This window comes from Epinephelus moara, chromosome 4 (assembly GCF_006386435.1).
Source record: "Epinephelus moara isolate mb chromosome 4, YSFRI_EMoa_1.0, whole genome shotgun sequence".
NCBI lineage: Eukaryota > Metazoa > Chordata > Actinopteri > Perciformes > Serranidae > Epinephelus > Epinephelus moara.
The window spans coordinates 33,359,093-33,373,738 of NC_065509.1; the positions used below are offsets into that span (position 1 = coordinate 33,359,093).

The 14,646-nt window shown below is 42.4% G+C and overlaps 1 protein-coding gene across 2 annotated transcripts in view; it reads left to right on the top strand.

The window, feature by feature from the left end:
• The window catches only part of slit3 (slit homolog 3 (Drosophila)), a 346,116-nt gene that overhangs the window by 274,496 nt on the left and 56,974 nt on the right, over nucleotides 1-14,646 (top strand). For both annotated transcript variants that reach the window (XM_050043123.1, XM_050043124.1), the window contains 2 exons: nucleotides 4,267-4,430; nucleotides 12,657-12,789. In XM_050043123.1, the coding sequence (XP_049899080.1) occupies nucleotides 4,267-4,430; nucleotides 12,657-12,789 (297 nt within the window). The remainder of the gene's footprint in view (nucleotides 1-4,266; nucleotides 4,431-12,656; nucleotides 12,790-14,646) is intronic.

Genomic DNA, 14,646 nt, shown 5'->3' on the forward strand with positions numbered 1-14,646 from the left:
GTGCTTATTTTCCTGTGTCTTTTTTATTTCCATCCCATTATTCTTGCTATCTCTCAACATGTGCCGCAGTCACTTTTTGTCTTTCTGTCTTTTTGTCTTATCTTCCTCCCGCTTGTTCTTTGTCTCTGCTTCTTTCTTTATCTCTCCCTCTTTCTCTTCTCCGTCCCTATCCTCTATTTTTCCAGAGTCTAGCTCTGCTGTGGGAGTTATCTACCCTGCAACACACGTACACACACATTTGCACACATGTTGCTCTCTGGACACTGTTCTCCTCGCAGATGCTCTCCATCATTATCGACTACATTGGTCTGGATCCCAAGACATTTGTTATCAAAGCTAAATATATCCCAGCATCTGCACACCCACTCACACACATGCACACACACACACACACACACACATAGGGACACACATTAGAGCATCTGCAAGCTTGTTTTTATCCTCCCAAAGATGAACACACCTGCTGCGACCAAGATGGCATATATTCTTTTAGGTTTTGTGTGTGTTTGGTGTGTGTGTGTGAGGTGTACATGCTTTCATGTGTGTGAAGATGTTGACTGGTGTTCAGCCTGCACAGAGAAGTACAGAAAAAAATGCCATGAAGTAAAGTTATGACAAGTATTAACCTGCCACGTAACATTATTGTTAGGAAGGAAAGAGCAGGAGGCAAGGAGGCAAAAGACTGTGTGTGTGTGTTTGTGTGTGTGTGTGTGTTTTATCTTCAATCTTCTGACCACACGGATCTGAAGGTTGTAAATAATAGATTTTTTCAGCTTAATAAAACATTACAGGTTGATTTTTATATCTTTTCTTCCTCTTACCGTGGACACACAGACATGCCAAGCCCAAAAAAGAGTCTCCTCACATCCTCTCTAACGCTCTCTCTTGCTTTTCCTTCGTGTTTGCTTCCCTTGTTCTGCCTTTTGTTCTCTTTCTCTGTCCTGCTGTGTACCTGTCATCTTCGATTCAAGTTTCTCCTTGAGTCTTTTGGGAGGAAAAGTAGGAAACAAGAGAGGGAAAATGGGGATAGCGGAGAGAGAGGATGAATGGATGGTTGCATAAACTCAGGTTTGCTCAGTGGGGCTGTCGGTGATTATCACTACAAAAAAGGAACATATTCTATTACCATCATCCCTGTCATTTTTCAGTGTTCATTCTTCTTTAAGCCTCCGTTTTTCATTGTAACACTTGAATTTGTATGCAGCACCTACCTGTGAAAGGACGGATAGATTTTTTTAATGTCTAAAGCTTCTGTTCTTAACACTTCCTCTGTTCATTTCCTTATCTTCCCTCTGTTTTCTCCTCTTCTCTCTCACTCCGACCATTTCTAATATCAGTCTCCATTTGTAGTGCATTGTTTCCCAACAGACTTTGTCCGTTTAATTAAAAGATTAACACATTGTTAAGGAAGGAAGGGATTTAGCAAAGGTCTGGTTGCCAGGCAGCGAGGTCAATTCATTACAAGGAAATGAGGAAATAACTCGTCCCTATCTATAGCAGCACCCCATTAATATTGTAGCACAAACAGCAACATGCAAGTTTGTTAGTTCAGCAGACACAGTGCAAGGGCAGTACGCCACTTTACATGTCTTGACACGACTTGGAGGCATACCATCATCATTAAGGAGATACATGTGAGTCATCAAAAATTTAATTCCCCAATCCCCAAACAACATTGATCATCTTGTAACTGTGCAATGTCCTGTTGGGAAATCCTGGTTTCTGACATTCATGTGGATGCCACCAGACACGTTCCACCCACCTAAACACCGGGGCAGACCAGGTACCTCCCATTATGGCAACAGCACTCCCCAGTAGCTGTGGCCCCCCCACCAGGACAATGCACCATACCACACCACAAAATCTGCTCAGGAGTGGCCCGAGGAACATGACAGAGACCTCAAGGTATCAACCTGGCCTCTAAATTCCCCAAATCCCAGTCTGATCAAACATCTATGGGACGTACTGTTACCCCACCTCACAACCCACAGGACCCAAAAGATCTGAAGCCAAGGCGTTGGTGCCAGACACCAAGGGACACCCTCCAGAGGTCCTATGTCCATGCCTTCACAGGTCAGAGCCAAGCCCAAGGAGGACCCACCATGGATTGGTGGTACCTCTGGGGTACCAGCACATGTCCCTCAAATGTTCAATCAGATTGGGATCTGGGGTATTTGGAGGTCAGGACGACGCCTTGAGCTCTTTGTCTCATTCCTCAGGTCATCTCTGAGCAGTTTTTGTGGGGTGGCACATCGACAAGTGCTGTTGCCATGAGGGGGTTTACGTGGTCTGCAACAGTGTTCGGGTGGGTGGAGCACGTTAAGTAGCATCCACATGAATGCCAGGACCCAAGGTTTCCCAGCAGAACATTGCACTATAACAAGATGATCAATGTTATTCACGTCACCCACCAGTGGTTTTAATGTTTAAGCTGATTGGTATATACATTACATATTTGAAATGTAGCTTTTCTCTGTGTTTTGGCCTTTTGTCCACACAAACTGCATTTTAGGTCACTGAAATCAAACCTTTTGTAAAACTCTGTCCAGGGTGAAGATTGTCAGAAACTCATTTTAGTGTTGACGTGTTGAAGGGGAAAAACAGAAGAGTTTCCGATAGGGACGCAACAAAGTCCCTTGATTAAGCATCCCTTTGCTTTTACATACAGAACCAAACAACTGCGGCATCATGCCATTCCAGTGTGTGATTTTTAGGTAGTGTAACGGGTGTGTCTGTTCTGTGGCATTCTCGTATCTGGCTGGGTGCACACCAGTTAACTTCTGTGGGATCTGCGTTGTGTGCTGATTGAAGGAAGGACCCGGACCACAAATGTCTACTGGTTGCTCCTTTAATGTTCTCTGTACAGTGGTTGTATCTCTGTACAAGTCAATAATAAAAAAAGAACAGCTCGGTAGACAAAATCATAGACATACATTTTAAAGGAAACAAAACTAATTAAGTGAAGGAGTTAATAAAAAGGTAGAGTGTGATCTGTGATGAGGTGAACTACATGTTGTGTTGGTTGTCTCTGAGGTTGTGACATGCACTTACATGTCTTACTGCATCAATGGTGATGACACTATTTCCTCCAAGTAGATGCTGCATTTTAGTCTGGTCAGAGAGTGAATCAAAATCTTGGAGTTTACATTTAATTTCTGTAAAACACTTTGTTCTGATCTTCTTCTTTGCATGGCTTTAGGGTCGCTGTTACATTGCTGCCAGTTGGTTTGGTTTGACAGCACTTCAGTTGTGTTTGCATTTTCATTTGGAAGGAGACTTTTTTAAAACAGTGCTTGTATGGACAGCATTTATTTTTTGAGAACGAAGGAGGAAAAAAAACGTTTTCAAAAATGCTGCTGTCTGTATAGACAAGACTTAAGATTTCCATTTATCCTTTACTGTTAGTGGAAGGTGGGAATAAAGTCCTCATATTGTTGTTCCGCCTACTGTAACAGCATCCCTTTATCTAAAATAAAGTCATCACTGGACTATATTGAATCTAAAACGGCAGTGAGCTGAGAAGAAAATGCACCTAAGTACACCGCCTGTCTAGAATGTGCTGCTGATGCCTCCTCAGCCTTCATCCAGTTTAAATATGGTTCTGCATAAATATTACATGAGCTGCGTTACAAAAGCAACAGAATGCAATGAGGGGTGATCAAAAATGAATAAAATGTACAGATAACCTTTTCTCTTTTCTGTCTCTCTCTTTCAGTTTTTCATTCTGCCACCTCTTCCTTTCCATTCTCCATCTCTCTCTTGTTCTTTACAAAATGAATAAAAATAACTGATAACCTTTTCTTTTTGGCTCTCTTTTGTTGCCTTTCTCTTGCCGCCTCTCTTTGTCTTCCATCTGAATTTATTCAAGTGTATAGCTGACCAGAAAACAAGTTATATTTGTGTGGTTTGCAGTGTGAAGTATACCACACAAACTGCTGCTTTAATTGTTGGGATTAGCTTTGTAGATAAATAGCTGATAATCTCTTTTGCCTTGTGTCCCTTTTTTGTTATTTTTGTAAGCTGCAGTCTTATTATTGATCTTATCTTTATCTGCTTAATATTAATATATCAATATTGTATTCATGAGGGCAAAATTCAGCAGACACATTTATCAAATGTGCATCATCTTGCTATGATGAATTCATGAAACTGTGCGTGTAGTGTAACCACAATTGTGCGGCAACATGTTTGAGAAGCTCCCAACACTGGTGTTCATTTCTCCTGTTTCCTTCCCACTCTGTGTCTTGTCCCTCTTCATTTCCATAGCAACCTCCTGTCCAACCCCTATGTGTGTGATTGTCATTTGGCCTGGCTTGGTCAGTGGCTGAAGAAGACCAGGGTGGTCAGTGGAAACCCTCGCTGTCAGAGGCCAGCCTTCCTAAAGGAGATCCCCATCCAGGATGTGGCCAACCCAGACTTCACATGCGACGGTGAGCCCCCCTTCTTTACTCCCTCACTCTGTACTGACTCTGCAAAATGTTTTCTTTTCTTTCTTGCTTCATTAACACAATTAGAGATAACAGTGCTTACACATAAAACACTGTTAAAAGAGGATTAACACTAAAATACTGTAGTGAACAACACCTGAAAGTGTGTGGGACTGGTCTACCAAGTTCTATGGGACGTGCATCCAGTATTTCAACATATCTCCATACAACAATTTGTGTGATATCACATCAATTAGCGCACAACAAATGATGTTAGGTACTTAACACGTAGGTTAGGTTTACGCGAGTGAAGTTACTGTGGTCAGGTTTAGGAAAAGAAAAATGGTGACAAGGTACCTCAGACTAACTTTGGCCCTGATCACACAGACAGCATTTTAGTGGCTGGAGGCGGCTTTTTGTAATTGATTTGAATGAGAATGAAGCTTTTTGCTCGTGGTTTTTGCACCTGGTGTTTTTGCTGGAGAGCTCTGAAAAAACTTCAACTCAAAACAGAAAAACGCCCCACGTCATCTCTTTTTTTTCTCATCTTTTTTCCCATTGTCCAGCCGGATGATTTAAGAGGCGGCAGGTCAATCTGTAGTGGTCATGAAAACAAGTTTACAGTTGGTAAACAATAGAGGAGAAACTCTCGGTAGTGGTTGCTGGATACCCAGAGCTATACAGCCCGACAATAGACAGCAGATCATCAAACTGCCGCTGAGTCATCCTTAAATATGCCTGGAAACAGCCAACATCGAGGTGAAGCTCCTGGACCAACTGGTGATACTCCCCATGATCCACCCTCTCTTTTAGGGTCTCATGTACCCACACAGATCTCTGTTTCCCTGTGCCCAACAAACTATTTACTGACAGCCTCTCACCCTCAACCAGAGCTACAGCAAGTACTCTCTGCCTCTGCTTTAGTAACTAGATACAAATTACTGTCAAATAACTAAAATAAATAGATAAACAGTAGAATGATTACACAGGAAGGTTAGAATAAGGAGGTGCGTTGTTTCCTGGCGTGATCAGGGCCTTAAAGTTCACTTGGCTTCACACAGTTCCGAACACTGATCTCAGGGAAAGTCCTGCAGCCTTCCTAATTACATGGGTTACACACGTGTTACTGGCTCATGATTAAGTGGAATTTAATTAAATTGTGGTGCATTATTTTTATAGGTAAGTGTATTAACAGTGCATGGGAACAGCCTGAGCATTTATGAATCCAAACTAAAGGTCATACTCTGAAAACCTGAAACAAATGACATGTGTCACTCAGCAGCCTGGTGTCCTGTACAGATAAGAGCATGAGTCAGGTGATTGAAAGGTGAGTTAAATGTGTCTTTGCATCATGTTTACTCATCCCAATTACTGACTGCATTCTCAATTTTTCAAGAAACACATTCAAGGGAAATTTCCACATGGAAGGGTGTTTCATGTTCGGTGATAATGCCCAACACAACTTTTAATAAAGTTTTTAAGGTCTCTCGTGAGACATAAAGGTTGGTAATGGGCGGAAGGAAAATAAGTCTAATAAAACTGTGAAATTCGTGGAAATTCCTGCTGCAGTGGAGCATCGGGCGGTGAGAGAAAGGTCAAGACTATTTATATTGTTACAACTGCAATTTTACATTGGGGGTTTTACCCAGAGTGACTCACAATGAGTGCCCTAATTACGCTGAGGAAAATCACTTGTTCTCAGGAGGATTTCACTGATATCACAATGAAATCTTGTCGCATCCTGAGAGACCTCAAGTCTTTTCGTTTGTGCTGGACTTGACTGAAGTGAGCTTATCTTCAGCTCCGATTCTCGTCTTTTGTGTCAAACTATAACAACCCCTCCAGATACTCATTGCAAAACTTCCATCATCCCATGAAGCCAGCAGATACACGCACACACACACAGACATCCTCAGCAGGGTATCATGAGGACAGAATGATCAGTAACTACTGGCAAACAGCAGCCGTAGATGACATCAGCTTGTGGTTTCTACAGTGACGTTGCTGTTACCACGACGATGCCTGCCTATAGCGACCGAGGCCGTCGTCTTGGCCGCCAAGTTTGACGCCATAGACAAAGTGTGGTCTGGCTCTCATGTCTATTACATCTTTGTTTCTTTTTTCCCCTTTTTCTTTCTTTATAGCTTTACACTTTAAACTCCTTCCGATCTGCCTTTTTTCTCTCTTTCCATCTCGCTCGGCTTCCCTCTCCCTCCTGAGTTTCTTTGAATTCATTACACTTTTCTAATTTCCTGTAGCTGCTCTGCAACCATTTACTGAAAATGAGTTTGGAAAGTAGTTAGCCGGGTTGGCTCGAGTAAGGAAACTCTAAGATGGTATCAGATCTTAATATTCATTCTTGAATCCTGCACACACACACACACACACACACACACACAGAAATCTACCTTCAAGCACACTCAGCTGCACAAACATAAATTTGAATGGCTGATACGATACTCAGACCCTTGTACTGCTGTCCTTATGAGGACCTTACAGTTGCTGTATGCCATATCGCTAAAGCTGTGGATGAGATGAAGTCTTTCCACCACTATCTGACTGTTTTTTATGACATTAAAGGAATACTTCGCCCATAAAATGACGATTGTGTGTTAGCTTGAATTTGTGAAGAAAACATGCCTCCACCAAGAACATATGGATTTATAGAGGACCATGTTTAACAACAGCAAAACTACATCAAAACTTCTGTTATTATCCGGTCGTATGCTCAGCACCTTACTGTTGAAAACTGAAAGTGAAACATATCTATGCTCTCTTCAAAACCAGACTCCAGTACTAGAATTATGGCGCGGTGATGCAGTGTTTAGCACTGTCGACTTCCTCCCTCAGTCCAAAGACATGCAGGTTAAATGGTGACTTTAAATTACCCATTGGTGTGAATGTGAGTGTGAATTGTTAGCCCTTTTTAGATAGGAGTTGTGCAAATTTGCAGGAAAGCCCAATCATCTTTTTCAGCATTGGCAGTATAAAAACAAAATCGGGGAGTGCGGCAAAATGCAGCATGCCTACTTTTGTTTATACAGAATGCACCTTTTTCGGGGCAATGGGGGGCGTGAGCAAGTAACAAAATGTGTAGCTCAGCGTGTGACGTAAACAGTGACGTGGGAGGGAAGCCGCGGCTGGTAAGTCCTTCGGCGATTCTCTCGTAAGTCGGCCCGTTCTTCACCGTTCCTGTCATCTGACAGTTAATGGCCTCTACGTTTGCGAGGACAAGCAATTCCTTGTCTCCCCAGTTGCTCATCTTTACAGTGTCTGTCAGGTTTGCGTTTCCCTCTTGCTACTAGCTGCTCGCTAATTCCTGCTATCAGCTGTTTCCTGTTTATCCAACGCCAGTGGGTCGCACGTGCGGCGTCATCAACAGCTCCTCCCACAAGTCTTCAACAGCCCCTCCCGTTGCGAAAGGCCGCCTCGGTCTGTTTAAACTAAAAGGGTTCCGCCAATATGACTACCCTACAAGGCGGAAAAATGGGCACCTCAGATCAACTCGCCAATCCGGCTCTGTGTGTCTAAATGCTCGCAGCTTGCTGGCAAAATGGCCCAACATTCGCAAAAAATCTGGCAGTGTAAAAGGGGCTGTTGTCTGTCTTTGCGTATCAGCCCTGTGATAGTCTGGTGACCTGTCCAGGGTGTATCCCACCTCTCACCCAAAGTCAAGCTGTGATAGGCTACAGCCCCCCCACCCCTGCAACCCTGAATAGGATAAGCAATTATAGACAATGAATAATAAATGAGTGAGCATATGACTGGATAAATGAGACTTGGAGTTGTGTGAAAGTTTTGTAAATGGATGTTTTTATATAGTTTTGCTGTTATTAAATGTGTTTCCCAATCAGTTGATAAATTATTGTGTTCGCCGTTTTCTGTGGAGGCCTGTTAGAAAGATAGTTTTCTTCACAAATGTAAGGTAACACATCATGACCAATTGCCATACAAATAGTCATTTTTTGGGTGAGGTGTTCCTTTGTTTATAAAGTGAATTTAGATTCATGTTTGAAACATGTTTAAGTCCGTTAAATAAATTTGTTTAATTATCAAAGTGACAGGAAGTTTTTTGAAAGTGAGCTGGAGCCGAGGTGACACATTAAATGCCTAATCTTAACTCTGTGCTTGTCACAATTCTAAAAAAAAGTCAACATAGTACAATATACAGACAATAGTAAAGTAGTAAATTAATGTGTAAGAACTGAGGAGCTGCATACAGATATAGAAAATCATTTGAGCTGAATGTATGTTAGTATGTTTTGGTGCCTCTGTGCTGACGACAGCTGTGGTCGGGGGCATCTTCTTTTCACACTTATACATCCATCCCTCTCATTCTTGTGAGCGCAAGATCTAAAGAACACCCAGAGGAAATTTCCTCAAATTTGGCACAAACATCCACTTTGACTCTGTGATGAACTGATTAGATTTTGGTGGTCAAAGGTCAAGGTACTATAACCCTACATGCAAAGGTCACTGTGACCTCACAGAACACGTTTTTGGCCATAGCTCAAGATTCATACACTAAGTGTGACAAAATTTGGCACAAATGTGTATTAGGATAAAATGATGAAGTGATGACATTTTATATGCAAAACTTTAAAGGTCAACTTAACTGCGACATCATTAGGGCAGGCATTTGGTCGAATACTGATCTAGTGACACTAATCTTGGTTCCACCTTGAAACTCTGGTGAGTGCAACATCCGTACTGTCCTGGCCACATATGAGTCAGGACAGACATGGATGTAAACTGCAACTTAACTGGCTGGCGGAGTCATACAAGCAGGAGGTAGTAATTCTAGTTTGACCTTGTAAACTACAGTTTAATATGGATTCTTTTCGTCTCATAGTCAAACACGTTTGTTTGTTGATGGAAATCAAAGATCTGGATCATCACCAACATCAACTGAATTGTACCTTGGCTGAAGTCCCAACCATCCTCAAAGGTTTGAAGACATCCTGCTGGCAGTCAGAAAAACAAACTACCAAACAGGGTCAACATGGCCTCTTGGCGACAGTTAAATCTGCACACTCCAAAGGTGTAAATCTCAAACTGGTTCTCAAAAGAACAGGAGCAAAGAAATGCACACACACAAAACCAAGGTCCCCATGTCCGGTCTATTTATAGTTGAGTAAAATGACTGTTAAGTTGTCCAGAGGCAGCCGGGGGAAAGGTAAAGTTAATTGAATTTGTGAGAAGATATTTAGCGCACATTTAGATGTTAGTTCAATCAGCCAACTGTGGAGTGAGTCAGCCCACGGCTACACCTCCCCGTGGACTCTATAGCTACACACATCAGATAAGACACACACATACACTTGCACACACACTGCTCCACACACAGGCACGTAAGCTCCCATTTGCTCGACATTTAGACATTAGTACAATTAGGAAACTACAAAGTGAACGAGGAAATGGCCATAGGACAGAGGGGAGATAGCTATTTAACAAACTGAATGTGCACCAAACTCATACACTTATCCTAAAACGTGTGCATGTACATCATTGCAGCCCATGGCAGCATATGGACACAGAGGCACAAATACACAACCAAGGAAGAGACAGGAAACAGTATAAACTTTCTCCCTCCTAATCTTTCCTTCTGTCATCACACACACACAAGTACACACAAACTCAGATTGCAGTTGTGTTATGATTGGCTTAGTGTCCAGTCGTCATTATCCTTCATTATGGTTTTAACTCAGCTTGTTTTACATTTGGGACCGCAGTTCAACTATTTACATACTGCAGCGCTAGATTAAAGCTGTGAGTGTGTGTGCGTGTGTGTGTTTGTCTGTCAGTCAAGGAAATGGAGGGCGTTTTAAGCCAAGAACAACTCTGTAGTCTGTGATCCTTCTTATCTCTGAGTGTTAAACGATTACAATCACTCAGATGTTCTTTGGTCCCCGCCATATGTTTGTGTGCACATGTGCGTGTGAGTGGAACGGAGCTGAACAGCCTGAACAGTCTCTCTAACAGTACAGCTGTTCAATTTAACTCAATCGTTTTTCTAAAAATCTGTTTTTTACACCATGACTAGAGGCGTGAATTTTAAGACAAAAAGCAAGTTGCAGGTTTCCCAATCTTTAAGGGCCTGACAAACCAAGCCGACAGTCGGTTGTCATTTAATGTCGGGCCGTCATTAAGTGTCTGTTGTCTCTGCTATTGCGTTGTGTCCTGTATTGTTGGTGCTAGTCGGCCCTTGTCGGCTGTTTTTTTGGTCGACAGTGTGTTGAATCAGTGTTGGAGATGATGAATGAAATCACTGTGGTTGGCAGCTCAGTGCACAAGAGGAGAAACTGAAGAAAGGAAAGCAAACACATAACTGAAGTCAAGAGAACTTGAGTTTGAAACAAAGTTAAGTCAAAAATACTGCAGTCAAAGAAAACTTTATTTCCATTGCAGTATTATTATTGGTGGTATGGCTCTGTTCTGGGACTTCTCTGCCTTTCCTAGGCCTACACAGGAAGGCAAACCTCCCTGCCCTTCCATGCACCTACATGGAAAGCCTAAGGCAGGGAGAGCAGCAGCAAAGAGCCCTCAGGAACAGAACAGAGCAGCATCAATGACAAACAGAAATGACACTGATAAGTCAGACATGAAAAGGAGGAGCTGGGGTGGAGGCAGGTTGCAAAGCGGCTTGCAGAGGAAGCAGCAGCAGTAGGCAGGCCAGAGCAGTTTAAACAGGGCAAAGAATTGCCTTTTGGTTTTATAGAAAGGAATCATGTGATCAATCAGCTGCTCCATCAGTTGATCGGGCTGTTTGAGATCAGCTGATGTAGCTGGGATGTGAGCTGAGCTTGACATCGTGTCCTGCCTGAACTAACGCTATGCTCAATTTGTTATATGTGTTAGATTATTGTTTTAGCCATTGAGGTCTTTAGCAGAAACGGTTTGTAAGTGTGTTTTTGGTCGCTAGAGTGCTGTAAATATCCTTTGTTCTTTCAACATTGGATTGTGTCATTAATGTGCTAACTAGCTAACTAGCATCTTGAATCTGTCCTGTCAATCTTTCGGTTTCCCTTTTTGAATGACGAACACAAACTACCACCCTCTGCTGGTATAGAGAGTTATTTACTCATATGCAGGTGCAAAATGCACATGCTAGTTAGCAATTGGCTGTAGTCTTTGAGGTGTGTTCAAGTGCACCTTTTTGGCAGCAATGCAACAGTTGGCCTTCGTCGCCACTAGTTCTTTGATGTCAATTTGGTGTGTCTGGGCCTTACTAATAAAGTTTTCCAGATAAATATGAGGCAGCATGGTGGTGCAGTGTTTAGCATTGTCACCTCACAGCAAGAGGGTTCCTGGTTTGAACGTGGGGTGAGGGGTTTGAACCCAGGGGTGTGGGAGCCCTTCTTTGCGGAGTTTGCATGTTCTCCTGTGTCAGCGTGGGTTTTCTCCAGGTGCTCCGGCTTCCTCCCACAGTCCAAAGACATGCAGGTTAATTGGTGACTCTAAATTGTCCGTAGGTGTGAATGTGAGTGTGAATGGTTGTCTGTCTCTATGTGTCAGCCCTGTGATAGTCTGGCGACCTGTCCAGGGTGTACCCTGCCTCTCGCCCAGTGTCAGCTGGGATAGGCTCCAGCCCCCTGTGACCCCTAACATGATAAGCGGTAACAGAAAATGAATGAATGAAGATGAAAATGATATCATACATATTTCACGGATGCATTTCGTACATGAAACAACAATCTAGGTATTAAAGCCACAGACTGCTGTATATGATTTACCTCAGTTTGTTGCTGTATTTCCGTGACTTTGCATAGTCATTGCAGACCGTCCCACCAACATCTGCTCAGTGTTTGTCCAGAATCATCTGAGGCGTTTTGATATCACTGTGACCTGCCTGCAGGTCCTGAGCCAGATGCTGAACCACACCAGTTAAGCAGCCTCTGGTCATTTGATATGGATTGTAAAGCACACTTTAAAAGTGCTGAGTGCAGAGTTGATTGGAATTGACCAAGTACCACACTTACAGTTCAGTCTTTATCTCTTTTCATCCCTCTCTTTCTCTCTCTCTGCTCTCCTTTTTCTCTTTTGCCCTAACCTGTCTCAACCTCCTTCCCCTCGGTCCATCTCATTTCCTCCTCCCTTGTCCCTCCCTGTTGCTCTTTTTCTCTCCCTCACCTCTGCCTCTTTTTTATTTTATCTGTCCTCCTCTCCCCTCTCCTTCTTTCTCTTTGTCTAACATCCCACTCTCTCTTTCCCCTCTCCGTCTCTCTCCAGGTGCTGAGGATAATGGTTGTCTTCCTACGTCTGGTTGTCCTGACGTCTGCACGTGCACAGACGGCGTGGTGCGATGCAGCAACAGAGGGCTGCACTCTCTGCCCAAGGGCATTCCCAAGGACACCACGGAGCTGTGAGTCACGCGTGCACGTACACACACACACACAAACTCAAACACAAGATGCACACGTTCACCTTTGTTCAAATACACCAACGCACAAAAGCCAATGAACATACCAGCAGACGTGCACGCACACACACTGGAACAGGCGTTTGTGTCAATGCTTACTCTCCAATAACATGCAAAGTCACAGCCACACACACAGTCACACACTGCTGCAGTGCAATATTGATGCAGCAGTTTGCCCTCTGCTGCTTCAGTAACTAACACACCATTTAGTGAATACACACACAAACACACACACTTTCTCTTTTCCTTTCTTCCTGTGTGACTTGATGGGTTTAAAGGCAAGTGACTGCTGCAGGTACTTGTGTGTTGGAACGTGTTTGTTTGAAAGGTAATGTCATGAATCTATGAATCACCGCAGATAGTTTATCCACAACACACAGTCTCATTCTGTCTAATACTTTATATTGGCAAACAGAGAGAGATGGAACGATTGCCAAAGCAGTTACAGACAGCTGAGAGGAGATACCAGAAAGTGTCCTTGGGTTATTTTGTTAAAAATATTTCGCAAATTGCTTGTAAGAAAGACTCAGTTTTCAATGCTATAATGCCAAAAACACCTGTAAAGAAGCCATGGTCCACATTTTATATTTAAATTCTTTGCCAGAGCTTTTTTAGCTTTTGTCTAGTACAATAATGAGATATTCTTTTTCAGATAGGTCGCACTACAAGAGACACCAATAACAAAGAAACAAATGCTTGTATTTGTAATTATCTACAACAGTTTTAATACTTTTAATTATTTATTTGCCTTGGTATTCCCCCGTATAGTGCAGCTGCTACATCTTGTAACTCGCTTTGTCCTGTTAATTTCAAGCGAGCAGGAATCCCTGTAGCAAAGAGAGACACCGATATAGGAAATGTCTATAATGATAGTAATTGTTAGAATTGATGTAGGATAAAACAAGGGTAAAACAATGTTAATCGAGATTGGGGAATTTAGAAAAAAAAGTAGGAACACAATTTGTCGTCGGGAAGGTGAATAATTGTGCACACACACACGCAGAAACCCCTCTAGCTGTGAAATAGGTCTGCTCTGCGGGGTCAATAGCAGTGATTAGGTATTGATCAGGCTGAAGAAGACACTCCATCATACTGTCCACATGACCTACTTATGACCTGAGAGGGAGAGAGGAACAGAGAGCAAGGGATCATAAAATGTGTGTGCTGGAGTGTATATGTGGTTTACTTATTTGTCACAGACGAATCAGTAGGTGAATATTGTGTGTTTATATATTTGTTTAAAGCCACATGTTGAAACTGTCTCCACAGCCTCAGCTGGGCAGGTTCACACTAACACACTTGTAATCTTGTCATCTTGTCCCGTCTTGATTTGCTGTCAGGTGAATTCAGAGCGATAATCTTCCACAGTCATTTACTTATGCAGAAAGTGTAACGTAGCTGCTGGAATCAAATCAGTGTAAAAGCTAACGTGCGATGACAACGATGTTAAAGAAATTAACGTTTACTTTCCAAAGAGGTCTTGTCTGGTGCTACACATGACCTGTACTGTATTTGCTACACATATTTGAGTCCTCATATTTGTTCTTTTTTCACTGTCACTCTCCTGTCAGATAAAAGCAAAATGGGATTAAAATAAAAATCGATTTAAAGGGCCAGTGTGTAATATTTGGCATGGTTTATTGTCAATCTGAATCTGAATCTGAATATTCTACCCATTAATATGTTTATACAAGTGTATAATCGCTATAAAATAAAATTTGTTTGGTTTTCGTAGTCTTATAATTATGCTTTTATATATATATATAGCAAGGGCCTTGCTTTAGAGAGGTCGCCATCTTG